Raw genomic sequence first — 27,260 nt, 5'->3', positions numbered from 1 at the left:
GTGTGGAGAGCAGCCTCAATGAGGAGGGCCCTCAAACGGATGTTGTGCTCCTTTTGTGTTCTCGAACGAAAGTTCTTACAGATGCGACACTTGACCTTCACATGTGATTCCCCCAAGCACTTTAGGCAGCTGATATGGGAGTCACTAACAGGCATAGGCCTGTACAGGCCAAACAGGGCTTAAAACCCGGAAACCAGGGCATACCCCGCCTGGGGCAATGTCCCCACTGGGACTCTAACTTACTAACTACACTACTTTACTACTACTTACTAATTAACTACTGTAAACAAACTATTTACAAGACACTAAAAGTTTGAAAGAAGGAGAGACTCGCTAATGAACTTGCTAGGCAAGGAGAAAAAGTCGCACTGACCAACTGTCACAGGCGGTAAGAAGCAACTGAGAGGGCATAGGGCTGGCGATGTCTTATATACTGACACATGAATGTGGCACTCCACAGCTGACCCTATAGATACCGCTAAGGCAAAAATCTCCGATGACTGTGCAAGTGGGTGCACACACATATCTAGAATGGAACTGACATGAGCAAGCACTCAAAGAAGAACATGCCTTCTGTTCCAAAGTCACTATTAATCAGGTGATGCTTATATAGTGGTATAATTGTCTTCCTCTCAATGGATTCTAAGTCTATCACAATGTGACCATCTCTATCAACTAGTGTAGTGGGAACTATAACATTGCTTCTAACCCACAGACAGCAAGCCAACTTAGCTACAACAATAGGCATTTGTGATGGCTTATAAAAAGCTATTGATTATTTTTGATGTGCTGCTCTTTGTCAGCAAATTGTCAGTTGAAATTACCATGTTTAAATAAAAATAAATTTCCAAACCAGCTGCTGATAGAAGCAATATTAACAAAAAGCAATATTATTTACTATACAATATCAGCATAACAACACCTTTCTGCCAGGCATCATAAACCTCTAATTATTAAAGGACAGATGCTTTTCTTCTTCTTGTGGAACTGTACATCAAGATGATTTTAAAGAAGTGCTGCAAGCATTTACTCTTTAATTTGCATACATTCATACTATATTTTAATAATTAATAATACATAATGAATCTTTTTTTAAATGGTCAATTATCTTATTTCTCTGAATTTATTATGTACCAAAATATTGTAGTATATGAAATATTTAAGCAGAATATGCTATTTGTTGACAAATCTGAGCAGTTTTAAGAGACCGATTGTGATGCTCTGCACACACTCGTTAACATCAATAGATTTAGCAAACAAGGACATTTTGGTATTTTTAATATATAAAATGAATAAACTCAGAGAAAATAAAGTTTAAGTATTTACATTGCAATATCATTTCCAATACTTTTAATTAGTTGAAACATGCACAAATTAATATATTAGAACAGGGACATTTAAGATAGACTGGGCTTGCAAATAAATGAGAAGTATAGAAATAGATATGATATTTGTGCTTGTGATATCCAAGAGATCACATTTATAGACAAAATATGTCAAAATACAGAAATAATCTATAAGGGACAGATTCTCAGCTGGTATACATTGGGATAGCTCCTTCAGTCAATGGAACTATGCCAGTTTACATCATCAAAGATCTAGCAATAAATGAGTAGGAATAATGACATTTTGTACTCTAGGTTGCTTAGTCTGTTCATTCTTCGGATCAGTTCAACAGTTAGGGAGGGAAAGGGAAAGAAATAGTTAGCACTTCCACAGTCCAGTTGGATATGAATGGCAGCAAATTTGACATTCTAGTTACTAAAAGGAAAGATAAAGACACCTTCCAACAACAGAACATTTTTTGGGAGATGAAGTTTGAAAAACCTACTTGGATTAAGGAGAAAAATATGTAGGTCTAAAAATGTAAATAAAATCCAAAGAATTTTGTGGTGTAAACTTACAATAATCTGATAGATATGTTACTTCTGGAGAAATACTTATTTGCTAAATCAAGAAACATTAAGGTCCTAGATCTTGCAATTGTATCTGCACAGGCTGGCACTTGAAACAATGGTACAGACACAATGCTCCATCCACATGTATTCAACTGAAGCATGGGTTCCCTGTATTGTACCTTATCGTGCAGCATTCCAAGTGCTTTGGCTTGGGGGTGTCTGGCAGTTATAAATATAATTATTACATACATAAATATAATTAACGGTGTGTTACCATTATAGTTTAAAGCAAAGAAGTTCAGAGAAGGATGCTATTTCCTCCTTAATATATCCAGTTTTATTTAATTCAAGCATTGTAGATTCCCCAGAATCGGATCTCGTGCCTAAGGAGGGGGTGGGGGAGGGTATCCGCTCCAGGTCTTTGGTGGCAGAGTGAGTGTGTGTGTGTGTGGGTCTTCGGCGGCATGTCGGTGGCGGGGGGGTCCTTCGGTGCCATGGAAGCCCCGGAGCGGACCCCCCCGCCCCGCCAAAGTGCTGCCCAAGCCCCGGACCGCTGCTGGGTATTCGAATTGGGCTCCGCTGTTCATAAAGTTGGCCCTGGTAGAGTTGTCTCAACAATGTATGAAGTTATAGACTGTGTATGCGAGGAAGAGGCAATAAAACTGTACAGGCTGTAAATGTGAATTCTCTTGTGTCTATAGACATATCAACACTAATATTTTAATAATATTTCTGTTTAATATCAATAGTTGCCAGGCTCTTGCCCTCTAAAGGTATTTTGATTTGTTTTCTTTTAGTGGTGGATATGGATAGATAGTAAGTTATACTACGGTAAGTTAAACGTATTTATAAGTTATACAGTTTATGCAAGTGCAAAAATGTTAACAATTTAGGATTAATGGAATACTTTTGAAGGAACACAGAAGATCAACTTCCGTAACAGTAATTCCCTGATTTAGACAAATCACATGAATTCCAGAAAATCAAATCTAGGAGCGAGAGCCTTTGTAAGTGGCAAATATATAAGGTACCAAATACTGAAGTCTTTACTCACTTTTTAGTCAGTTCCTACTTCATCATAATTCCTACTGATTTTAGCAAGAGTTATGTTTCAGTAAGGACTGAGCAAGTAGTGAGCAAAGGCTTCCGGATTTTAACCAAGTAGCTTTGTTCTGTTTTAAAGATATCATTTTAAAATAGAGAAAGAGGAAAAATGGTTTACGGTAGTCTTACAGTAGGCTTTTTGCCTTCCTTCAATAAAGTCTTCCTCCTGAGAACACCTTGAATAGTAACTGCTCCTGGATACAAATGAACAGCCAAATCTTCAGATTCTGCAGAACTACAAGAAGCATGTGAGAAAACAGTGTGAAAAATATATAAATATCCTTTTGCCAAAGCAGTACTCCAGTCATTACCCAAACATAATGTAAACATCTGCACTTTAATTTAGAAATGCTGACATTTTATTTATTAGACTTCATCATGGAAAAAAGACTTTGGTGGCTATAAGGGATTGCTCTTAAGGAATTTACAGTCACAAGCAAAAGTAAATGATTACTCAGGCTATGGCTACATTAGAGAGCTTATAATGGCGCAGCTACATCAGTACAGCTGCCCCACTGTAAGCTCCAGTGTAGACATTCTAAGCTGACATGAGAGCATTCTCCCATCAATTTAATTAATCTCCTAATGAGCAGTGGTAGCTATATTGATAGGAGAAACTCTTTGCCAACATAGTACTGTCCACAACAACTCCTAGCTCAGTGTAACTTATGTCACGGGGGGGGGGGGGGTGGCTTATTCACACCCCTGAGTGACATAAGGAGTAGTGCAGACATAACCTGTGACTCAGATTTTACAGTCAGAAGGGGCCATTATGATCATCTAGTCTGATTCTTGCACATTGCAGGCCACAGACCCTCACCCACCCACTCCTGTAATAGACTCCAAGTTCTAGCTGATTTAATTAAGTTCTTAAATCATGATTTAAAGACTTCAAGTTACAGAGAATCCACCATTTACTCTAGTTTAAACCTGCACGTGATTCGTCGCCATGCTGCAGAGGAATAACAAACTAATGAAGCCAGAAGGTGGTTCATGATTTTAAAATGCACTTCCCAAAGCTTAGGATACAGCTGTATTTCAACTAAGTCTAACTGGTAAGTAATCATAGATTTGTCACTACCCCCTGAACAAGTAATGCTGTATCATTGTTGCAATATTTTATTAGAATCTTTTCCTAAGTGCTAGTGGGAAAAACTGGATTTTTTATTAGAATCATTTGAGTCAGCCAAATTACAAAAAATAAAATAAAAAATCCACAGCAAAAGCTCAACAAAACATGCACAATTTAATTATAAGATATTTGAGAGCAGTAAAGGACATCAATAATAGAGAGCAGAAAACCTGGCCTACAGCAGTAAATTGTGTGTGTTACAATGCAGTTGGTGCGCTGTTAATTCCCTATCAATCTAAATTGTGCCCAAAAAGAATATGGCAAAAACAGATGCCTGGTATGGTGAAAAGGAAACCAAACTTTATTAAAAGTGAGCGACTGGCTTACAAATTATTTTAAAACATGAAAGATTGTTATTTTCACAACAGGGATAATTTCAGTTTATATCAACCAGTTTACATAATTAAATTGGTGTATGCATCAGCTTTCTAGAAATATGCTGAGAAACTACAGATTTCTGACATGTCTGTTGAAGTAAATCAGAATTAATCCATTAACCCATCACAACAGTTACGCATATGCAAAATAACTCAGAAATCTGGCAAACATTTTCACTACACCTACTAATTGACAGTGATATACTGACTAATTCAGACACTGACATGAACATGAATTTAATTCAATTACACACAATGCTTGCTACTCATTAATATATAAGAGTTATTCTCTTCCCTTTTACAACTCCAGTACCACACTGCTGCAGAGAGAGTTGTAATTTAATTAGACAGAATGAAAAGCTGAGTGAGCATGCAGTTTTATATATAGTGCTATTTAGAATGAGTCCGGCCACACAGAGGGCCAATTTTAATGCATGACTTGCAATTTAGCCAAGTCAGCCATTTTTTAAAGGCAAGTTCAATGAAGAATTATTAACAAAGAAAACACCTTGGACGCAGTCTCAAGCACAAGTCGCACGCTTTGTGGCCAACGTGGTTTCTACCACCACCACATAGTGTTGCACTGTTAAAAAGCTACCTATAGTAAAGCATCTTTAAGTCTTGATGTAGAGATACAGTATTTAGAAACTGGATAGGCAGAAAAGAATGAGCCAGAGCCTGTATGATGAAATAGATCATATCACAGAAGAGAAATTTTCTGTTTTAAGGATAAGTCGCTACCTTAATTTTGCCTTGAAAGTTAGAAAGATCAGAAATGTCAGAAGACACCCACTTAATTATCGAGCCAGTCACCAACACCAGAAGAAAAATCTGTGACCCCTGGATGCAGGGGATTATTGTACCTGCTGGCCTTCATGTGGCCTCGATAGCCATTTCGTGCCACTCTTGTCACCGGACCGAGAGAATGGTATAATCTGTTCCTGTTGGATTCCATTATAAATTGTATATATTACATACACTTTTATCCACACAAGCAGCATAATTGCTAGAATAGTGTAACAAAGTCTCTCTTGTGCCACATAACTACCACTCCTACAATAAGCAGTAGTGGATATTTCATTAGAAAAAAACATGCAGTTGCAGATTTCAAAATCTACATTTCTTATTTGAACAGATGTTCTTGATGTCAGTGCTCATAACACTGGGGTATTTTTATTGCCATCTCAATTAATGGGTTTTCAGAAAAGAAAAGCTTCTTTTAACTCACAAAATAAAAATGAAAATACTATAAGGAACTAGGTTGCAAACAGCTGCCTTTAATGCTGACTATAGATACTGCTACAGACTCTGTGACAAGAAGCAAAGGGTAATAAGGACCCTAAACTTAGAAATAGGCACACAAGCAACTGTGTGAGGAATATAAAGACTTCTTAACTCAATCCTGAGTACTGGCACCATTTCCAAATCAATCACTGAAGCCAAAGAAAATCACATACAGTCTGCTATGAGACAATATCTATTTAAAATACTATACATTAAAAAAAACAAACAAACAGATACTTTGCTTGGATACACCTTTATTGTCTGGGAAAAGTCAACAAAGCAAAATCTTGTGGCTTATTATATTATGGTTCCAAGATCAAATGCAAATTATTTAAGCTCTAAGAGGCAGCAAACCTGTAACATCTCAATGTGTCAGTTTAAAGGGAGTATAAATGTTACATAAGAAGTTTTAAATTTTTGAACCCTTCGCTACTGCTGTTTTCAGTACTGCTACCCAATTCCAGCACTTAGTTTCTAAACTTATCTTTTGAATATTATTCTGTGCCTGATTCAAAGCTGGTTATATAAGGTCAGATCCATAGCTAGTGTAAATTGATGTAACTCCACTGAAGTCAATGGTGATATGTTGATTAATTAATAGCAGTATTGAAGAAAACACAGTAATATCAAAAAGGTTAAAACAAAATATAAAGTTTACACTCCCTTACCAACTCAAATAATTTAATATGCTGTAATAAGAATCCTCACCATAGATGTATTATAAGTATACATTTCCACCCTATTCTTTCTCCCAAGGAAACTGTGTTCTAAATAATTAATCTCTGCCCTTCAGCAACCTAGGTATCTTCGAATTTGCAAAATTCAATAAGGTCAGATTTTTTTTTAATTTCTAAGAAACTCTAATGATTTAGACAGCTAAAGTTTTATACTTACAATTTAAAAAAATTAAATACAACTGTTGCATCAACATATATAGATGAGAGGTTTATGACTTGCATCCATCTTCCATGTAAATGATGGAAATAAGCTTTGTTCTAATCTTTAAATTTGTCTTTGCATAACAAGGAATCAATCATCTGGATAAAACTATATTTGGTAAATATGCCCACCAGCACTTGAGATGACAGCCCATTGGTCTATCTACATGCTGGGTTACAACCTCCCAGTGGAGGGAACACACTGACAAAATTTTGCTGACAGTATGATTGAGGAGAAATGATGATTAGATCTGGTTTATATCTTAGCCAAAACTGAACAGAATTTCAAGCAACATAGAAATGGCACTTCTCTAGCATGAAGGCTTTCTCCCTGAAGAGCTTCAAAAGCCTGCTTCAAACAAGAGGAGAGTTAGCACTTCACAAAAAAGAAAGTCACAAGAGCTTTTTATAATGGAAAGCCTTAGGCAACCTAAATATGGCTGTCACTCTGAGGGAGAGAAAATCCAGACTGATCAATTCCTTGCCATAAAACAACAAATTGTAGATAAGGACAACATTGTCTCATTTTCATACACAAGAAATCCATCAGTCTGGAAATGGAATATTAGGAATTAGAGAGCAATCAGGAACTCAGAAAAGGGAGGGAGGGAAAGTCAAACAGAGATCAATTGAGGATGGCAATCTGCAAGATACTACAACCAAAGCGAGCAGCTGAAGATGATGAACACATTGAACTGTGTTTTATAAATGAATGAAAAGATGCCAGGTTGTCATTTTGCAGTGTTTCCCATAAAAAGCTATATTTCCCTCTTCCATGAAATAGAAAGAGATTTTACAGAATTAGTTCAAACTAAATAGAGGCATTTCACCTGCTCAGCTATGCAATTTTACAATCCTGCTTAGACTTACTGAAAGATTGTGGCTTTTGATCTTGCTCTGCCGGAGTAGAATAATATCTTGGCAGACATCCAGACAATGCTACTTTATTTCATTAGGATGGGAAGGATTGGGGGAAATAAAGGGAGTCAAATATACCAATTTAAATGGTAAGGAGAAACAATCTTGAGTAAAAATCAAAATAAACAAAATAAAGAAAAAATTATTAATGATAAGGCATTGAATTCACTGGCCATCCTTGAAGAAGTAATGACAACAATGTACTGACAACTGACAAGAAAAAGACAACAAGGTCATAGCCATTAGTTCAAAGGGCTGTTGCATCAACTCTCTCTGTACTAAGTTGAGCTCCCAGCTGGGGCTGCAGAAGCTTTAATTGAAAGATGTAATTCTGACCATGTTTTAGTTACTCCTGAGGGCATTCTGTGCCAAAAAATTAAAAATTCTGCACCAAAAATAAAATTCTGCACACATTTTAAAATTCTGCTAATTTTATTTGTCAAATAAATATGGAGGCTCCAGCACAGCACTGCGGAGCACAGGACACTGGCTGCACAGAACTGGGAGATCACTGTCCAGCACCCCCCAATTCCTCCAGACACGGACTCAGCGGTGAGGCTGCACTCAACCATGACACAGTGCAAGGTCCAGGCCTGCCCCAGAAACACCCCAGGGCCCTGACCCTCCATGCCAGGTACACCAGGTGTGGGCAGGCAGGCTCAGCAAGGCAGGATCCAAGTGTGGAAGGGCTTTAGTTTAGGGGGACAGGTGTGGGTTCAGAGGGTTGCATGTGGGGCATCTGTGTGTGGGCAGCTCAGTGGAGGATTCGGATGCCAGGGGATTGTGGGGGGTTCTGAGACCAATGATAATGGAAGTCTGCAGGGGAGTCCAGGTGAAGGTGGCTGGGACTCAGCCAGAGGGTGGGGGTTGGTTTTCGTCTGAGTGTGGTGGGGATAGAGCTCAGCAGGAGGGTTGGGGGGAAGATGCTGAGAGAGTGGGGCTCAGTGGTGTGAGGATCCAGGTGCATATGGTTGGGGCTTGGTGGGGTGGAGATCCGGGTGCAGGTGGCTCGTTGGGGTGGTCTAGGTGTAGGGGGAATGGAGCTCATTGTGGGGGGGGGGGGTTCTTAGTGCAGAGGGGTGAGACTTGATTAGAGAGTCTGAGTACGAGGGGGCCTGGATGCATGGGAGTTGGGCAGATGCGGGAGCAGTTCCCTGTACAGGGATCCTTGCCCCTGCAACTGAGGAGTGATGGGTGCAGGAAACGGGGGGGAGGGAGTTTGCAGAGCTTCCTGCAGCTGGGGGAGAAATCTAGGGGTGGATCTGACCCAGCCCCAGATGCTGTGCAGGGGAACAGGAAGTTCCATCCTTCACAGCCCAGCTGGGACTAGCAACTGAGCCTGGAGCAGGGTAGGAGCCATCAGCCAGGTCTTCCCCAGTTCTGCCCCTGCCGGAGGGTCATACTGCTGGAGGGTTGCATGACTGCTGTCGTGTCTTCCTTTTGATTCCCTGTCACAAAGTTATTTTTCTGTGGGGAAGCAAAGAAATCTGAAGGGGACATAAATTCTGTGTATGTGCAGTGTCACAGAACTCACCCAGGAGTAATTTAGTGAATCAAGGGATAGGAGGGTAAAAAACTAACTTTTCCTCATAGATAAGCAGAGGGCTCTTACTGCAGTTACAAGTAAGATACCAAGGAAGTTCCAAAAGTGCCCAAGGAAATTAGGCATCTAACACCCTTAGGCTAGTTTTAGTGAATCTACCAAGTAAGTAGCTAAGACAGGTTTTGACTGACATAGATTTTGAAGTGAGACCATGTTCAACATACAAACCTTTTAAAACACAGCAGATCCTTTCTGGACCACAAGAAGATCTTGACTAGCTGATCCAGATCCCAAAGTTTTTAAAGCTTACTATTAAGTTCCAGACTGCCAGTTTGAACTTCTGAGCCTTGAAACATATTAATCATTGCATTACCAAGTCTCTGGAAATAGGTAACCTCCACAGAGGGCATTTTTCAGCAAAAACAGCATTTGATAAGCAAACAAGGAAGAGGATTCAGGCCCCATCCCTTTTGAATTTTCTGGTTACCTAAGCCAGGAAAGGAAAAAGAATAGGTGTATATAAGATGGTATGTCCACTTGAATTAGAATAATTTATCTTCCATATCCTGCTCTCCAGTGCCTCAGATAGAAAAAGTACAATTTCCTTGTTGCTTGAAGCAAATACGTTGATCTGCTGACTTCCCTCACTCTGTAAAATAAACTGAAGGATACCAGCTTTCAGTTCCCACTCCCTGGCTCTGAACCAGAATGGAGGTGGTAGTCATGAAGGACATTTGGTGGTTTTGCTAATGGCTAGCAATTCCAACTAATTGATGCTTCTCCTCTATTCACAAAGGGACCTTTTTCCTTAACAAGAATGGAGCTCTACTGTATAACTTTCCAACTTTGCAGGCAAGCATCACAGTGACCTTTAATTTTAGGCACGTCAGTCAAAACATCCCCCATAAAGTTCCTAGCTTTGCTTCACCATCTCAGTGATTGAAAGACATAAGGTATAACTATGAAAGTCTCATACATGTTCCACTGTCCATAAAGAATCTATGCCCCTTTCCGGGATGGGACAAGAGAAAATCCCTCAAAAAGAGGTTACATCAAATAGGGTCCACAAAAGCTTGCTTTTTGGTCAGGACTAAGGGAAGCATCAAAAGGATGTGGAATTTGGTGATGAATGCAGGACGAAAAATTCTCTGAGGTAGCCATGATGCTCAGTCACAAACCCATTTGTCCTGGATGGTTCCAGCCCAGACCTGCAGCAAACTTTTCAACATGCTCCCAATTGGGCAGTGAGTCTGATCCATTCAATTCTCATTATTTATTGGGAGAGGGACTGGAGATAACCTGCTTTCTTCTGGATTCTTGAGATAAGGGCCATGAGAAGTACTCTTTTCCTTTGGAGACAAGAAAGATTCTAGCAAAACATAAGAACTAATCCTAAATTTTTTGCCCTTGAGGAAGAAATTTGTGTCTTCCTTGGGCCAGAGGAAGCTTACTCAGATCCATGGCTTCTTTCACCACTGTATCTAAGGCTTACCCATATAATTTTTGGCCATCAAAGGGAACTCAAATCAAATGGACACTCAATATGATACCCACATCTCAGGACCTTGCTCCACTCTTGCCAGGTAGAATAAAGTAGGAAGAGCAGAAAGAAAACCTTGTGATATCACAAGCTGCATCACATATAGGAATGGGTTATATGCAAGTTCCAGATCCTCTTTTTTCTGACTTTGTTCTGTTTAAATATCAATACAGATGACTTGAGCACTTCAGGGAATCTCTAAATGATGCTGTATGCTATAGCTGCATGCAGGGTAGCCAAGGAGTAATCTGCTACTCTGAAGAGACTGTTCTAGCTTTTCATCCACTGGATGCTTAGAGGCTCCTTCCATGGAAATAACAGATTTTATAGGAAGAGATGGTATTGAAGAGTTCACCTTTGGTACAAAGCACAACTTAAATCTCTCTCCATAAGGAACTTGTACAATCTGAACTGTTTCTACAAGATAAAGGCAGAATACTGGGAAGGGATACATTTCCTGGCTATAAACAGCAAGTCCTTAGGCCAAAATTTCTATCCATGTCTCCATCCATACAGGTGGGCATGGTTACCCCACAGTTTCCAGATTGATGGGTTCCCTGAATATGAAAGAGAGAATTATAATCCATGTTACCAGCAGACTGTTCAGTGAATAGGCAGTGGGCTCAGTACACTTTATTCATGATTCATCTTTATAGCTTGCAGGAAAACATTAGGTTTCCAATTTTTACTATTTTCAACTGTTATTATTTAACACCTCATCTCACTTTTGAATACTTAGGGGGTTGGATTACAGTCGTCAATGACACCTGGATAGTGTTCATATACTATGGTAATGAGCATGATATAAAAAAAGTCTACATTAGATAGGATAGGTCGTGATAGCTGGGATTGCTTCAGGATTGGCGGACAGAGGAGTAATCAGGAGATAGAGTGGGGGAATGGGAGAGACAAGGCAGCAGAGTAAGGAGCAGCCAGAGCAGCAGGACTTTGGTAGGAATGCAGGGAGCCAGGAATAAAAGAGATACATAGAGGAGGTTTGAGGGCTAGTGAAGATGTTGAAACAGGAGAGGCAAACAATGTTTAGGATACTGAACAGGAGATGCCGGTATTCATGAAAAGGAAATTTGTCGGGGTTTGGTGGTGGTCCAGTTAATTCAGGAGACAAAGTTGAGAAATAAGCCATTACGGTGACAAAGCTCTCTGTTAGCTGATAACCAGAAGCTGCTGCCCCCTAAACTGGTTTGACAAGAACCTAAAGGGTACACCGTACTCTAGAAGCAATTGCTGTTACCCAGTTTATTACATAATTGAGTCCTGCACACCACTAACATTACACTTCATTTGCAAGGAGTTGAGTGATAGGTTTAAACTAGTGAGGTCTGAATGGAGTTGGAGATATAGGTTTAGCTGTAGCAGTTTTTCTTACCTTTCAAATGCTGGCCACGAAGTCTCTTCACTAAGTTCTGAACCATCACTGCTACCTAAAACCAGAAGGCATAATACTTTGAAACCAACTATTTTATTCCTTAGTTTGTACCATCTGTAGTCTAATTGTTCCAATTGTGACATTTTTTTCCTTAGAATTTCTATGAGAGCGATTAGGCAGAAATAAATCTATAACAAACGCTACACATAAGGTGCTCACTCTAGGTATGACTTAAAAGAGTTATGGATAAAAAATGTAGGAGATATGGATTTGGTAGGAGACTGGTTCTATGTATCTGCAATATCCAAAGTCTAAAGGGGAGAAGTGTTCTCAAAATTAATGCAACAATCCCAAATTTTCATCTGTCTATTTCATGCCCAACCTGATGAACATTTAAAAGGACTTGCTTCTTTAGGTGCCATTACAACACAAAATGTGATAATTCACTGTCATGACGAACAGATGCAGCTTCGTTACAAACAAATACAGGAGTAGACTGAAACTTAATCCACTAGCTCCAGACTAACTTCACTGAGAGTCTCCAATATCTTAAAAGCCAGTGCTGATTCAGAAACCCTTAATTAACTTTTTTAAGTTAACTGAATTTAACTCAGAGCCGGCACTAGGCATGAGCAGACTAAGCAATTGCTTAGGGCCCCAAGTAGCTTAAGGGGGCTCCATATTAATTATTAATATGTGTTCTGTGTAATCGGGGGAAATATTTCTGCTTAAAGCCCCCAATGGGCTAGCACCAGTAATGATTTAACTGAAATGCTTATTAAAAATCATAGAAATATAGAGCTGGAAGGGACCTGAAGAAGTCATCTAGTTTATCCCCTACCCCCATGCCCAGGTAAGATTAAGCATACCTAGACTTAGGCAAACAATTAGGTTTCATTGTTTAAAAAATAATTGTTCATGTTTCAGGAAAGCAAGGTGTATGGTCAGACTATTAGTACATTTGTTTTGCTCCACAGAACATATCGGATGGAGATGACAGATTCTGTAAAGACTAATATATAAATGTGAACATATGGAGGTGTTGTTGGCAGCTCCATAGTACTGAGATCTGCAATTACAATGGTGACTAAATCCCGTAGTCAGGTCTGAAAATTAGATATATGATCAGAAAACTTATGCCAGTTTCTCCTATGGTTAATTTTGTGGTTATCACTTCTGGAATCTGAAGTCATTTCAAATTACCTTCTTTTGAAATGTGCATCTACTCCATTTTTTTTCTCAGATCCCTCTAACTTACAAATTGCTTGGCCTTAACAGCTGAAATTAAGTACATGTACAAAAAATTCAATATAAAAGGGAGTTTAAAAAATAAAAAATAAAGTTATTTATATTACTTATAACTGCTTCTGTTTACACCAAGAGATACCCTCTTGTCATTAACCTCTCTCTGGTACTTATTATGGCCCCCATTACCATAGTATCTGAGCGCCACACAATCTTTAATATATTTATCCTCAGAACACCCTTCTGAGGTAGGGCAAGCGCTATTGTCCCCATTTTACAGATAGGGAACTCAGGCACAGAGATAACAATAAAGGATTTGAACCCAGATCTCCATGGTCCTAGGTCACTACCCTAACCACTAGATCATCCTTCCTCTCTACTGGCTACAGCACAGCCATTTAAGAATTGGAGCATTTAAAATTGTAAATGCAAACTTTAGTTGCTTCACTGTCTGCAATATAAGGCCCCTCTTCCCTGCTGGACTCTCTTTCTTGCTCTTTAACCTTCAGATGAGCCCTGCTTCCTGGCTCCAGCTACCAGCCTTGCTCCATTCGTCCAGTTATCACCCAATCATAAGACTGGCCTTACTGGGTCAGACCAAAGGTTCATCTAACCCAGTATCCTGTCTTTTGACAGTGGTCAATGCCAGGTGCCGCAGAGGGAATGAACAGGTAATCATCAAGTGATCCATTCTCTGTCACTCATTCCCAGCTTCTGGCAAACAGAGGCTAGGGACACCAGACCTGCCAATCCTGGCTAATAGCCATTGATGGACCTATCCTCCATGAATTTATCTAGTTCTTTTTTGAACCCTGTTATACTCTTGGCTTTCACAATCTCCTCTGGCAAAGAGTTCCATAGGTTGACTAGCTCCAGCCTCCAAAAAAATCCCTGCTCCTTAGCTCCATCCCCATTCTACAACAACAGCCTCTAGCCAGTCCATCACACTGACTTCCTTAATGCTATCCAAGTCTACAAATTCCCTGCTCTGCCTACTATTGACTTGCCATATACCAGGGGTCTCAAACACATGGCCTGCGGGGCTCTTCTATGTGGCCTGCCAAGCTCCCTCCGCCCCCAGGGGTGGGCAAACTATAGGCCAGGGGCGGATTGCCCCCTGCAGGGCCATGAGCCCCACGCCGCTCCCTTAAGTGACTGGAAGCACGTCCCTTCGGGCTGGAGGGGAGGAGGCACAAGGCTCCTGTGTTGCCTTGCTTCAAGGTACCGACCCCTGCAACTCCTCTTGGCCAGGAACAGGGAACCACAGCCAATGGGAGCTTCGTGGCAGGTAACTGAAGGAGCAGCAGCGGAGCCTTGTGCCCACCCTCGCTCCCCCAGGGGCTATGGTTCCGGCTGCTTCCTGAAGCAGAGCGGGGCCAGGAGCCTGCCTGGCCCCAGTGTGTGCCGCTACCGCCCCGGAGCCGCTCTAGGTAAGTAGCGCTGGGCCAGAGCTTGCATCCTGCATCCCTCCTGCATCCCTCCTGCCCCGAGCCCCCTGCAGCACTCCACGCCCCTCCCACACCTCAACTCCCTGCCTTGAGCCCCCTGCCGCACTCCACACCCCTCCTGCACCCAACTCCCTGCTGCACCCTGCACACCCCTCCTGCACTCAACTCCCTGCCCTGAGACCCTGTCACACCCTGCACCCCCTGGTGACAGGGAAGGGGCAGTGTTGGGGTGGGGACTTTGGGGAAGGGGGTGGAAAGGGGCAGGGAAAGGGTAGGAAGAGGTGGGGCAGCGGCAGGGCCTCATGGAAGGGGTGGAGTAGGGGCAGGGCTGGGGCAGTGAGGGTGGGAGTATCAGTGATACGGCCCTCGGGACAATGCACTAGACCTCATGTGGCCCTTGTGGTCATTTGAGTTTAAGACCCCTGCTATATACTATAACAGCAGGGGAGTCCCAGCTCTGAGAATGATTTTGGGGTAAGTATTTTAAAATCTTAGTAGGGAAGTAGCATTGGCCTTAAGGGTCATGGAAGGAGCCAAGGTGAAGGGCAGCTTAGAGCTGAGCTGGAGAGCAAGGCTGTCTGAGGCTTCTTGGCTGGAAAAATCAGCAAGGAACAGGGATGCCTTTGTGGATACAGCATGATTGTGTGGACGCAGAACTGGAGACCTGCTGAAGGACTACAGAATGGGGCTGGACCAGGGCATGGGGCTACTCTGAAAAACTTTTCACACCCAGCAGACATAGCTTTAAACTGAAGGTCCAGCTTTTTCCCTTTGACTTCAAAGGATTTCATGTGAACCAATTAGAGCTTGGAGACAATGAAAATCTTCAAGCCCTGACTAGAGAAGGCTCTCTTCATTGAATGCATAAATTCTGAGAGAAAGCACAAATCTCTACTTATCTATCTCTAGAGCCCTCCTCCTTGGCCAATCCAAACCCTAAGCTGAGGGGTCCCATCCTACAGCCACAATGCCAAGCCCCAGATTTGCTACCAAACAGATTTCAGCCAGCTTGGTCTCAGCTACCCTGATTTGTCCCTAAAAGAAGCTTTGACCTGGCTTATAACCAACACTATGGGAAATGAGTAGGAAGCTGTGGATTGGACCACAGAGTGTACAGAGCAGCCAGGAAAAAGGAGAAATGCATGAGAAGGTGCCTATCTAATGAAGTCATTAATTTCTAACTCCACTAGGTAGACGTAAAAGTCCACAAAAAGGGGACATCAGGATCAAGGGGTAAATATTGAATCTGTGGAGCTCCTAAACATTTTCTACTTCTACTGGAAAGCTAATTTCTAGCATTGCCATTTCAGTGAGCTTAATGCTTCCATGAGTTGAAAATTTTAAATATTCAACTGCTTAAATTGCTACAGTAGACGCTAGTTTGTTTGTAAAAACAGAACTAAACTCAAAATCTTTATTTTAAAACTAGGAAATTCTCATACAAAAAAATTGCTTAAAAGTAAGGTATTAATGAATTTAAGACACTGACAAACATTCAAATTCATCACCAAGATATGCACATCCTGGAATATAAAAATATATGATTAATTACATATATGCCAAGAATTCATAAATATGTTTTGTACATCACAGTTAAATTGTTACTGTAAAATGGATTTTGAGATAGAAAAGTTACTCACTGTAGTTCTCTGAGAGTACCACCTTTGAATATTATTTATACTTGCTCAAGGAACTCTGTAGACTGAGCACCTGAATGCCTTTTTAACAAACAGAGAGTCAATGCTGAACTACACAGTGTTAGACTTAGGGCAGATCTACATGGGAAGGGTTACATCAGTGCAGCTGTACTGCTGTAGTGCATCTGGTGAAGACGCTCTTTACTGATGGAAGAGTGCTCTCCCGTTGGCATAATTATTCCACCTCCGCAAGAGATGGAAGCTAAATCCACAAGGGAGCATCTCCCACCGACATAGCATCAGTGCGGACAGTGTTTAGGTCACTGAAACGTGCATCACTCAGGGGTGTATCTTTTTCACACTCCTGAGTGATGCACGTTAGATTGATTTACGCAGTCGTATACACCTGCCCTTAGTTGACTGGGCCTAAAGAACTTCCCTTGTCAACTAAGATTTCAGAGTGCTCTTCCACACTCCAACGGCCCAGGCAATGCTCATGATGTATGAGCACCCTTCGCTTTCTTTTTAAACTGACTAGCTAACTAACAAAAAAATAATCTCCAAAAATGCAGAAAAACAAGAGGTGATGATGATGAGGGAAGTATTTAGGGCACTGAGCGAATTCAAGCTTGTGTGTACCTTCAGCAGACAAAAGGGACCCTCCCTTTCATACCCTTGGAATTCTGAACAAGCAGAGAGGGAGTAAAGGGGAGGGGTAATGGTCCCAACAGTCATTGCTCTCTTGAATTTTTTGGAAGCACATGGCACGAGAACCCTCTGTTATCCAGTTTTCTCACTCTCACTATTTTTGTTTGCAGTGGGAAAACAATTTTCTTTTAAGGCTTTTTTAAATGTTGTTTTGCCTACTACTGAACACAATTCAGTGCTTTAAAGATGCAAAGTGCTATATTAGTGCTATTATGGCATATATACAAAGTGCAGAATCTTTAAAAAAAACCCTACGAAATAAAAGGCTTCACAAAATAAGTCTCTCTGGGGTAGAAAATATATTACTAAAGATTTCCTTGCAGCTCCCTAAGGCTTGTCCCTATAAGCATTTATGCTGCTTAGTGGATGCAAACAAAAAGGTCTGCTTAGCTTAGTTTATTTGCCTAAGGACACTGGAGTGAGAACTTATTTCTTCTTATTTTGTTTCCCCACCAAACTTCCCTTCTTTGGGTATTTAGTGAGGCAGTGAGATACCCCACAGCCTCGCTGAGGGATGGACCTTCCCTAACACCAACGTGGGCGGAGTCACTGGGTCCTGCGCCTGCCCCTTAGAGGTCACGGCGCAGACCTGAAAGTATAAAAGCTCATCGGCAGAGCTCGGTTGGGAACCAGCCACCGGAGAGGCCAGACGTCTGTGACCGAGCTCCCTCTGGGGAGACAGCAGAAGGCCGCGGCCGGCCTGAGGTCACACCGGGTGGGCCGAGCCTACCCCTCGCACATTACCCCGGGGAGGACTGGCCGAGCCTACCCTGCGCTCGTTACCCCGAGGAGGACTGGCTGAGCCTGCCTCTTGCCCGCTACCCCAAGGAGCCGAGCCTGCCTCTTTCCCGCTACCCCGAGGAGGAGCCGAGCCTACCATCCGCTACTTACCCAGAGGAACTGATGGTGTTCGAGACCGCCGGCAACGCTACCACCACTCAGGCACCCTACGAGGGGGAGTGTGGAAATGGCCCAGGTGCAGCCGACCCCAGTCTGGCCGCAGCAGGGCCAGAGCCTATGTCAGTGTGTTGTGGTCAGGATCCCCATTGACAGCAGCAAGTTTCTGCCGCTGCTAGGGCCCCAGGCTGGGACGCAGTGGAGTGGGAGGGCTGCGTCCCCCCGCCACCCACTCCTTGGGTGGCACACTCCCCATTTTCCCTGGCCTGGAGAGGCTAGGACCTTTTGTTACGTGAACTATGGACTCAGCCCCTGCTTAAGGGCCTGAGTCTCTGACTGTTTGTTTGCTGCCCTGCCCTGACATAGGGCCTGGGCTGCTATTTGAACTATTGACTCAGCTCCTGCCTAAGGGCCTTGGCCACTGTGTGATTGCTGCCCCGTCTCAACCTAGGGTCTGGGCTGCGCTTTGCTATTGAACTACTGACCTGGACCCTGCTTAAGGGCCTGGGCCCGACTGTGAGACTGCTGCCCCGCCCTGACCTAGGGCCTGGGCCACTTTTGAACTACTGACTCAGCCCCTGCCTAAGAGCCTGCGTCTCTGACTGTTTGCTGGCCTCCCCACCCTGACCTAGGGCCTAGGCTGCCATTTGACTATCGACTCAGCCCCGCTCCAAGGGCCTGAGCCCCTAATCGAGTGTGCATTATTTCCCACGACTGCAGAGCCCACAGACGGCAAGCTAGAGCAAGGCGGTGTGATACCCCACAGCCCCGCTGAGGGACGGACCAAGGCAAAGCCGCACTACAGGGTATTTCTAACTTTTATTCTGCATCTTTTCCTCTTTTGTCTGATATGTTTAATTGCAATTTCTTTATTTGGGGTGGTGTGGCCATGTATTTTGTATAATTTAAACTGAACTTTTAATTACAGGTTAAAACAGGTCTTTGCAGGCCTAATTTTAGAAGATATAAAAAGTGTTTTAAAATACCATGTGTTTAACTCAGAGGCAAGTCTAACATTGATGGGAATCTAAATTTGTGCATTTTACACTTGATTCTGGGCTCATTAGTGTGTAAGTTACGTTAATACAGAGTCCTTTAGTCTCATACTAATTTACCAATGTACAAATTACACCGATTACAGAACACTTCTGAATTTGGCCCTATAATTTCTTACAATAGAATACTGAGGTGCTTTTCAGTGTCCACTCTATAGGACATAAGATTTCTTAGAGCTGCTTTTTTATAATGCATCTTCTCTGCACTTTTTGCTTAGCTTAGACCACTGGGAAGTTTTGGCTGATTTAAACAGGATATTCTAGCTCTAAAGAGTTCATATATGAAAGTCATGTTTCATCTAACTTATTCGGTTAGACTCAAGATCAGTTTGTGAACTCTGGTATGCAACTATCATGGATTGCTCCAGCATCAGATAAAAGGTTATCAGTTTCTTAGTATTCAAAATAAATGTGTAAGCAATTAGATGTTGCAGTGTCTGTACAAAACTGAGGGGCAGTGACCTCCTTGTATAATCACAAGTCCAAACAGGTCCATGAGGAAGCATCCACACAATTCCAATGGCCAAAACTTTCTAGAAGATTCTGTCATAGACACATCCCAAGAGTGATCTGTATAGACAATATTTTAAGAAGGTGTTTTGTTTGCAGATCAGTACCATGCATTTTTCTAAGCACTAGCCTTTCCTTGAAACCAAGTCCTATCATGATGCCTACAGTTAGTTACTAAATAATAACGTATAGGCAGGTGACCAGTAGAAATTTGTGGTATAATTAATATATTTATATATTAAAGACTCATGACATCAAATTGTACATTTAGCTAGTCTACATAACTACATGTGCCTGTCACTGTTACTCCTAACCCTCCCTCTCTTGTTTGTTATCCTTACTTGTTGTATCTTGTTTTACCTTTGGAACTGACCCTACAATTGGAGCCATAGCAGAGGGGAGGAGGGAGGGTAATGGAGCACCCACAGGGACTCACATTTCAAAGAACCTCTGTTAATGCATGAGGTGAGTAATGTTCTCTTCTTTGAGTGATGTCCCTGTGGGTGCTCCACTTTAGGTGACTTCAGAGCAGTGCCTTCTGGTGGAAGGAGGTAGCTTTGGAGCGGAAGTCATAGGAGATGAAAAGTACAGTATGTCCGAACAAAGTATCGAAAGATGCATGTTGTTGCGAAGTGTAATATTGGGTAAATGTGTGTGGAGAGGCTCATATTGCGGTCCTACAGATTTCAATGATGGGAATATTATTAAGAAATGCTATGGAGGCTGACAGGCCTCTGGTAGAATGTGTGCAGATCCCCATAGAGGGTTGTCATTCATGCTGGAGGTAACGTAGTTTTATGCAGTCTGATATCCATTTGGATAGACATTGTTTGGAAATGGCGTTACCATTTGATTGTTTGATGATTGAAACAGATTTGGAGATTTGCGGAAAGATTTTGTTCTATCAGTGCAGAAAGTGATAGCCCTGCAAATATCCAGGGTGTGTAATCTGGATGGTCATTTGTTCATGTGTAGTTTAGGAAAAAATGTTGGAAAGTATATTGTTTGGTTGAGGTGAAAGGATGAGACAACTTTAGGTAGAACCTTGGGATGTGATCTCAGGGATACTTTATCTTTAAAAAAGATTGTGTAAGGTGGGTTGGCAATGAAAGCTGCCAGTTCTCCCACCCTTCTGGCAGATGTAATGGCCACTAGGAATGCAACCTTCATGGAAAGATGTAGGAGGGAGCTTGTAGTCATGGGCTCAAAGGGAGGGCTGGTGAGGTCATGGAGGACTAAGCTGAGGTCCCATGGTGAGGTGAGATTCCAAATATCTGGGCAGGAAGAAGTGAGGTCCTTAAGAAAGCGTTTAGAGAATGGATGCATAAAAGTAGGGAATCCATTTACTTTATGATGGAACGCCCTGACAGCTGATAGATGAACACGAATGGAACTCATGGAAATGCCAGTCAGTTTCACTTCCAGCAAGTAGTCTAGAATGAGAGGTAAAGGGGCTGAGAGGGGTTTGGTCTGTTTGTGTCAGCACCATGAATTGAATTGCCTCCACTTATGTATGTGAGTCTGGTAGTTGTCCTACAACTGTTTAACAAGATGTTTTGTACGTCTGCAGAACATGTCATTTCAGGGTCTAAGAGACATGCAGTAGCCACCCTTTGAGATGGAGCCATTGAGAATCCGGATGGATGATGTGACCCACATCTTGTGATAGTAGCCGAGGTAGAAGAGGCAGTGTGCGTGGTGGGCAGACTGCCAAGTGGAGAAGATAAGGGTACCATGTTTTTCGTGACCTTGTAGGGGCTATTAGAATCACTCTGGATCTGTCTTGTTTGATATTGTGAAGCACACAGCTAAGAGGGAAGAGGGAGGGAAGGTGTATAGTAGGGTAGCATTCCATTTGATGAGAAAGACATCGCCCAGAGAGCATGGGCCTAGTTCTGGAGCAGAACTGGGGGTGTTTGGTGTTTTGCACAGTTGCAAAAAGATCTATAGTTGGAAAACCTCGTGTTTGAAAATGTCTAAGAGTACTGGTGTGTTCAACTCCCACTCATGGTCCTGGCAAAACTTCCTGCTTAGGGTATCTGCCATGGTGTTCAGGCAGCCAGATAGGTATGAAGCCATAATACATTGTGCTTGATCCATCAGTGCCAAAGCACATGGTTCCCACACAGAGGGAATGTGATTGTGCTTCCCCTTGTCTGTAGAACATACAAGCTACATTGTCCGTGAGAATCTGTACCGTCTTCTCTCTGATTAGCAGTAGGAAGTGGGAACAAGTGTTCTGAACCACTCCCAGTTCTAATAGGTTTATATAAAGATGAGACTTTGTTGTGGACCACAGACCAAGTATAGAGTGTGGTTGCAGATGTGCTCCTCATCCTAGGCGGGAAGCATCTGTGGTGATAGTGATCGACGGTAGAAAGGGCACCCCTCTGCAGACGTTGTCCAGCTTGGTCCACCACAAAAAGAGAATCTTTGACTGTTTCTAGCATGGTGAAATACAAGTTTATACTGTGCTTTTGTAGAACTCAATTTGTTCGGAGCCAGGTTTCTATGCACCACATATGTAATCTTGCGTGTTGGACGACAAAGATCACTGCAGCCATGTGGCCTAGAATTTGTAGGCAAGTTCTGGAAGACACTTGTGGGCTGTTTTGTGCTGTGGAGATCAAATTGTTTCAAGTCAGATACTGTTTTGTTGGTAAGTGAGGCTGTTGCCTCAAGGGAGTTGAAGTCCACTCCCATAAATTCCAGCTGCTGAACTGGTGTTAGAGTGGATTTTTGCATGTTTATCTGAAGGCCTAACCTAGTGAACACTGTTATTGTGCAATTGGTGGATTTCAGGGCTACCTGTCTTGTTGGTGCTTTCAACAGAGAGTTGTCCAGGGGTAGGGAAAATCATAATTCCCTCTCTGCGTAGACAGGCAGCTACTACGGCAAGTACCTTTGAGAATACCCAAGGCGCAGTAGAAAGGCCAAAGGGCAGCACTTTGTATTGGAAATGGTCCTACCCTATTGCAAATCGTAGAAATTTTCAATGTGAGGAATGGATGGATATATGAAAATATGCATCCTGGCGGTCAAGGGCCGAGAACTAGTCCCCTCTCTTTCCAACGATGGGATAATGGTGCTCTGTGTGACCATTTTGAATTGCTGTGTTTTCACAAATTTGTTGAGTTGCCATAAGTCGAGGATAGGCCGCCAACCTCCTGTTTTTTTTCTGTGTGAGAAAAAACTATGAACAGAATCCCTTGCCTCTGTACTCAGATGGTATGGATTCTGCTGCTCCTAGTGACATGAGGTCGGTTATCTCTTCTTGCAGTAGATGCTCATGAGGTGGTCCTTGAAGAGGGACAGGGAAGAGGAGTGGGTAGAAGGTTTGGAGATATGGGGGATGGAGTAACCAGTTTTGATAATTTCTAATACCCATCTGTCTGATGTAATACTCTGCCAGATTGGGTAAAATGGGTTCAGGCGATCTCCAAAGGTCTTGAAAGGTGTAGATGGTTCCAGCATTGAAAGAGGTGGAGATCTCAGGCTCTTGACCAAAGCCTCAAATTTGTTGTCTGGAAGTTGATGGTTGTGAAGTAGTATTCAAAGGAGCAGGCTGCCATCTCCTCAAGGTTTTTTACTTCTGACCCTGCTGGTCATAGTATCTATTGTGCTGTGCATACAGGGGTAGTGGGGAGAAATCAGAAAAACTGAGGGGCTTGATAAGTGCTGTGTCATCTTGCATCTTTTGATCTTAGGTGTGTCGATGCCCAGAGATTGCAATGTCACCCTAGAGTCCTTAAGAGTGTGTTAACAACTCATCAGTTTTATCCATGAAAAGTTTGGATCCCTCGAACGGTAAGTCCTCCACATCAATTGTGCTGGTTTTGGGAATCCAGATGGAGCCAGGAGGCTCGTCTCATAACAACTGCAATTTCTATGGATCTCGCAGCTGAATCTGCTGAATCAAGGGCAGCTTATAACGTTGTCCTGGTTATGAGTGGACCTTTCGTGATGAGGGATTTGTATTGTTCTTATTTGTCATCTGGAATAAAGGCAGTAAATTCAGAGAGACTTGCGTAGTTATTATGGTCATACTTTGCCAGTGAGGCCACATAGCTGGCAATTCTCAATTTCACACAAGAATATGCTTTGGGGCCGAAAAGATTAAGTCATTTCCAGTCTTTGTCAGAACGAGTGTCTCTGTAGTATTGTTGCCTACCCCATTCATCGACGGCGTTAATCACCAATGAATTCAGTGTTGGATGAGAAAAAGGGAATTCAGAGCCATTTGTAGGCAACTGGTATTTTTTTTTTTTTATCAGACCTCTTACAGGTAGGTGGAATCATTGCAGAGGTTAGCCAGAGCAACTTCACAGGGTCCATAATCACATCATTCATGGGAAGGGCGATTTTAGATGAAGTTGAGGGTGCAGTATGTCAATTAGTTTGTGTTGCGATTCCTGGACTTCTTCCAGGGAGACATCCAGTGAGGTGGACCTCTTGTAGAGGTCTTGAAATTGTTTAAAATTATAACCTGTAATGGGAAGTGGGGGCATAACAGTGTCATCCAGTGAGAATGAGGAAAAGTGGACTTCAGGTGGATTAGCTGGATCAGAGAATTCCTCCTTCTCCTCTTGAGCTCCTTGGTCAGAGGTGCAGGGTGGGCCCTGTGGCATCAATAAAGGTACATGATGTGTGTCAGCTGTGGAAAGCCAACAGGTATGCCCTGTTGTTGTTGTTTTGGGTATGCAGCCTAAAGGCCATTGTGATTGGAAGGACATAGTGGGCATCCAGGGCTGGTTGGGAATGTATACTGGGTAGCTCATGTACGTAGGGGCACCGCGTGATAGGAGCAGCCATAGAGGAGGAATGTAGTGCATAGAGGAGGAATGTAGTGCATGCATAGACTACCCTGCATCCTCATCTCCATCCTCATCATCACTGGAGAACTGTGGAGCAGAGGTGGAGAACTGGGTTGACTAAGTGCTGCAGGTACCATTGTACCATTGGTGCCAAGGATGGGAGACTCAGATTCTGAAAAAAGAGAAAGTTACTCACCTTCCAGTAACTGAGGTTCTTCGACATGTGTCCCCCTGTGGGTGCTCCACAGTGCTTCCCGGTGCTGTTGATCGGAGATTTTCAGTAGCAGTGCCTGGTTGGGGTGCACGCACTCAGATGGTATCCCCTATCTAGTTGGAATCTTCCTGAGTGTGTGCGCCTCACACCCTCCTCAGTTCCTTCTCTACCATGGAGAATCATATCAGTACTCCAAAGCAGAGGGGAGAAGGGTGGGGAGTGGAGCACGCACAGGGACACACATCTCGAAGAACCTCAGTTACTGCAAGGTGAGTAACTTTCTCTTCTTCTTCGAGTGCTGTCCCTGTGGGTGCTTCACTCTAGGTGAATGTATAGCAGTACCCATTATGGTTGGTGGGACTTTGGAGATGCGGCAGTGAGTACTGTAGATAGTACTGTATGGCCTACTATTGTGTTTGCCGTGGTGTCTTGCGTGAGAGTATAGTGTTTTGCAAACGTGTGTTCAGATGACCATGTAGCCGCTTTGCAGATATCAGGAATGGGAACGTTGTGTAGGAAGGCAACGGAGGCCGACATGGCTCTAGTGGAATGAGTTCTAATGTTGTCGGGTGATTGAAGATTTTTCGCATGGTAATAGGATCTGATGCAGTCAGAGATCCACTTGTATAGGAGTTGTTTAGAGATAGCCGGACCTTTCGATCTCTTGGCAATGGAAACAAAGAGTCGTGGAGACTTGCAAAATGGTTTAGTCTTGTCTAAATAAAAGGCAATTCCTCGCCTGACGTCGAGAGTATGCAGGGTTGCCTCTTGAGGAGTTTTGAGAGGTTTGGGATAGAAAGTAGGAAAATATATAGGTTGGTTGAGATGGAAGGTCGATACTACCTTAGGAAGACATTTAGGATGTGGTCTCAAAGTGACTTTATCTTTGGAGAAGATTGTGCAGGGAGGGTGGGCCATCACGGCACTCATTTCAGCAACTCTCCTTGCCAATGTTATGGCAACTAAGAAAGCCACCTTCATGGACATATGGAGATGAGAGGAAGTAGCCAAGGGCTCAAATGGAGGTTTCATGAGAGTATGAAGAACGAGGTTAAGATTCCATGTAGCCGCTGTTGGGTGAATTTCAGGGTAGAGATTTTGCAGGCCGGTGAGAAAGCGTTTAATGGCGGGGTGGGTAAAGAGTGAGTATCCATCTAATAGGTCATGGAAGGCAGTAAGCGCCGTCAGGTGCACTTTGATGGAGCTGAGCGACAGTCCTTCCTGTTTTAGTTTCAGGAGGTAGTCTAGAATGTTACGGAGGGTCATGTTATTGGGTGCTAAATGCCTATGTGAGCACCAAAGAGCAAAACGCTTCCATTTCTGCAGGTAGGTTTTACGAGTGGAGTCTTTCCTACTGTGCAGGAGGACATATTGGACTTACTCGGAACAGGTTAGTTCATGGGTTTGGAACCATGAAGGAACTAGGCTGTGAGGTGGAGCTTTTGGAGCTGGGGGTGAAGAACTTGTCCGTTGCCCTGGTAAAGGAGGTCTGGCCTGTTGGGAAGAGCCCATGGGAGGACATGCGGAAAAGGTAAAGATACCACGTCTGTCTTGGCTAAGCTGGGGCAATCAGGATGACCTGGGCCTTGTCGTCCGCGATCTTCCAAAGAACCCTGTGTAACAGAGGGATTGGTGGGAAGTCGTACAGGAGGTAGTTGTTCCATGGGATGAGGAATGCATCTCCTAGGGATGCAGTCCTGAGTCCTGCCCTGGAGCAAAACGGGGCATTTTCGGTTTTGGGTCGTGGCAAAGGGATCTATTGACGGGGTGTCCCAGTGGGAGAAAAGCTGTTGGAGTACTGCGGGGTGCAGTTCCCATTTGTGTTCTGTCGAGAAGTGCCTGCTGAGTGAGTCGGCAGTAGTGTTGTGGCAGCCTGGTAGGTAGGAAGCGATGATTTGTATTTGATGTTGTATGCACCAATTCCATAGTTGAATGGCTTCCATGCAAAGGGAATGTGATCGGGCTCCCCCTTATCTGTTTATGTAATACATACATGCTATATTGTCTGTTAAGACCTGCAGATATTTGTTCTTTATGAGGGGAAGAAAGTGAAGGCATGCTCTCCTCACTGCTCTGAGCTCTAAGAGATTTATGTGTAGATGCGTCTCTGATGCGGACCACCAGCCTTGTGCCCTGTGTTCCCCTAGATGGGCTCCCCAACCAATCAGGGAAGCGTCCGTGGTGAGCATGAGCGTTGGGGATCGTTGCTGGAAAGAAATCCTTGTGCAGAGGTTTTCTGGACTTGTCCACCATTGAAGGGAAGCAGTAACACTGGGAGGAGTTAGCAGCATCCCTAAGGGGTGTCTGTTGGGTTTGAAACTGGAGTTGAGCCAGCCCTGGAGGCATCTCATATGTAGCCTGGCGTGTTGAACCACGAAGGTGGTGGCTGCCATGTGACCATGGAGCTGTAGGCAGATTCTTGCTTGTATCCTGGGACAAATAGAGAGCGTGCGTATGAGCTGCGTGACAGCAAGGAATCTGTTGTATGGGAGCGAGGCCCTGCTCCAGGTTGAGTAGAGGTGAGTTCCAATGAACTCGATCTGTTGCGTAGGTGTCAGGGTGGATTTTTGTATGTTTATTTGGAGACCTAGGCTGTGAAAGAGGGAGATGG

General features: G+C 43.1%; 1 protein-coding gene across 6 annotated transcripts in view; it reads right to left on the bottom strand.

Moving 5' to 3' along the window:
• Positions 1–27,260, bottom strand: part of RALGPS2 (Ral GEF with PH domain and SH3 binding motif 2) — a 281,794-nt gene that overhangs the window by 27,270 nt on the left and 227,264 nt on the right. For 5 of the 6 annotated variants that reach the window (XM_030571858.1, XM_030571857.1, XM_030571855.1 and 2 more), the window contains 3 exons: positions 12,122–12,176; positions 5,375–5,452; positions 3,132–3,237 (listed from right to left, as the gene is read on the bottom strand). In XM_030571858.1, coding sequence (XP_030427718.1) covers positions 3,132–3,237; positions 5,375–5,452; positions 12,122–12,176 — 239 coding nt within the window. The remainder of the gene's footprint in view (positions 1–3,131; positions 3,238–5,374; positions 5,453–12,121; positions 12,177–27,260) is intronic. The other variant, XM_030571859.1, reaches the window with a different exon arrangement.

This window comes from Gopherus evgoodei, chromosome 8, assembly GCF_007399415.2.
Source record: "Gopherus evgoodei ecotype Sinaloan lineage chromosome 8, rGopEvg1_v1.p, whole genome shotgun sequence".
NCBI classification, from domain to species: Eukaryota; Metazoa; Chordata; order Testudines; family Testudinidae; genus Gopherus; species Gopherus evgoodei.
The sequence above is the reverse complement of the archived record's forward strand: the minus strand, read 5'-3'. Positions and strand labels throughout refer to the sequence as shown.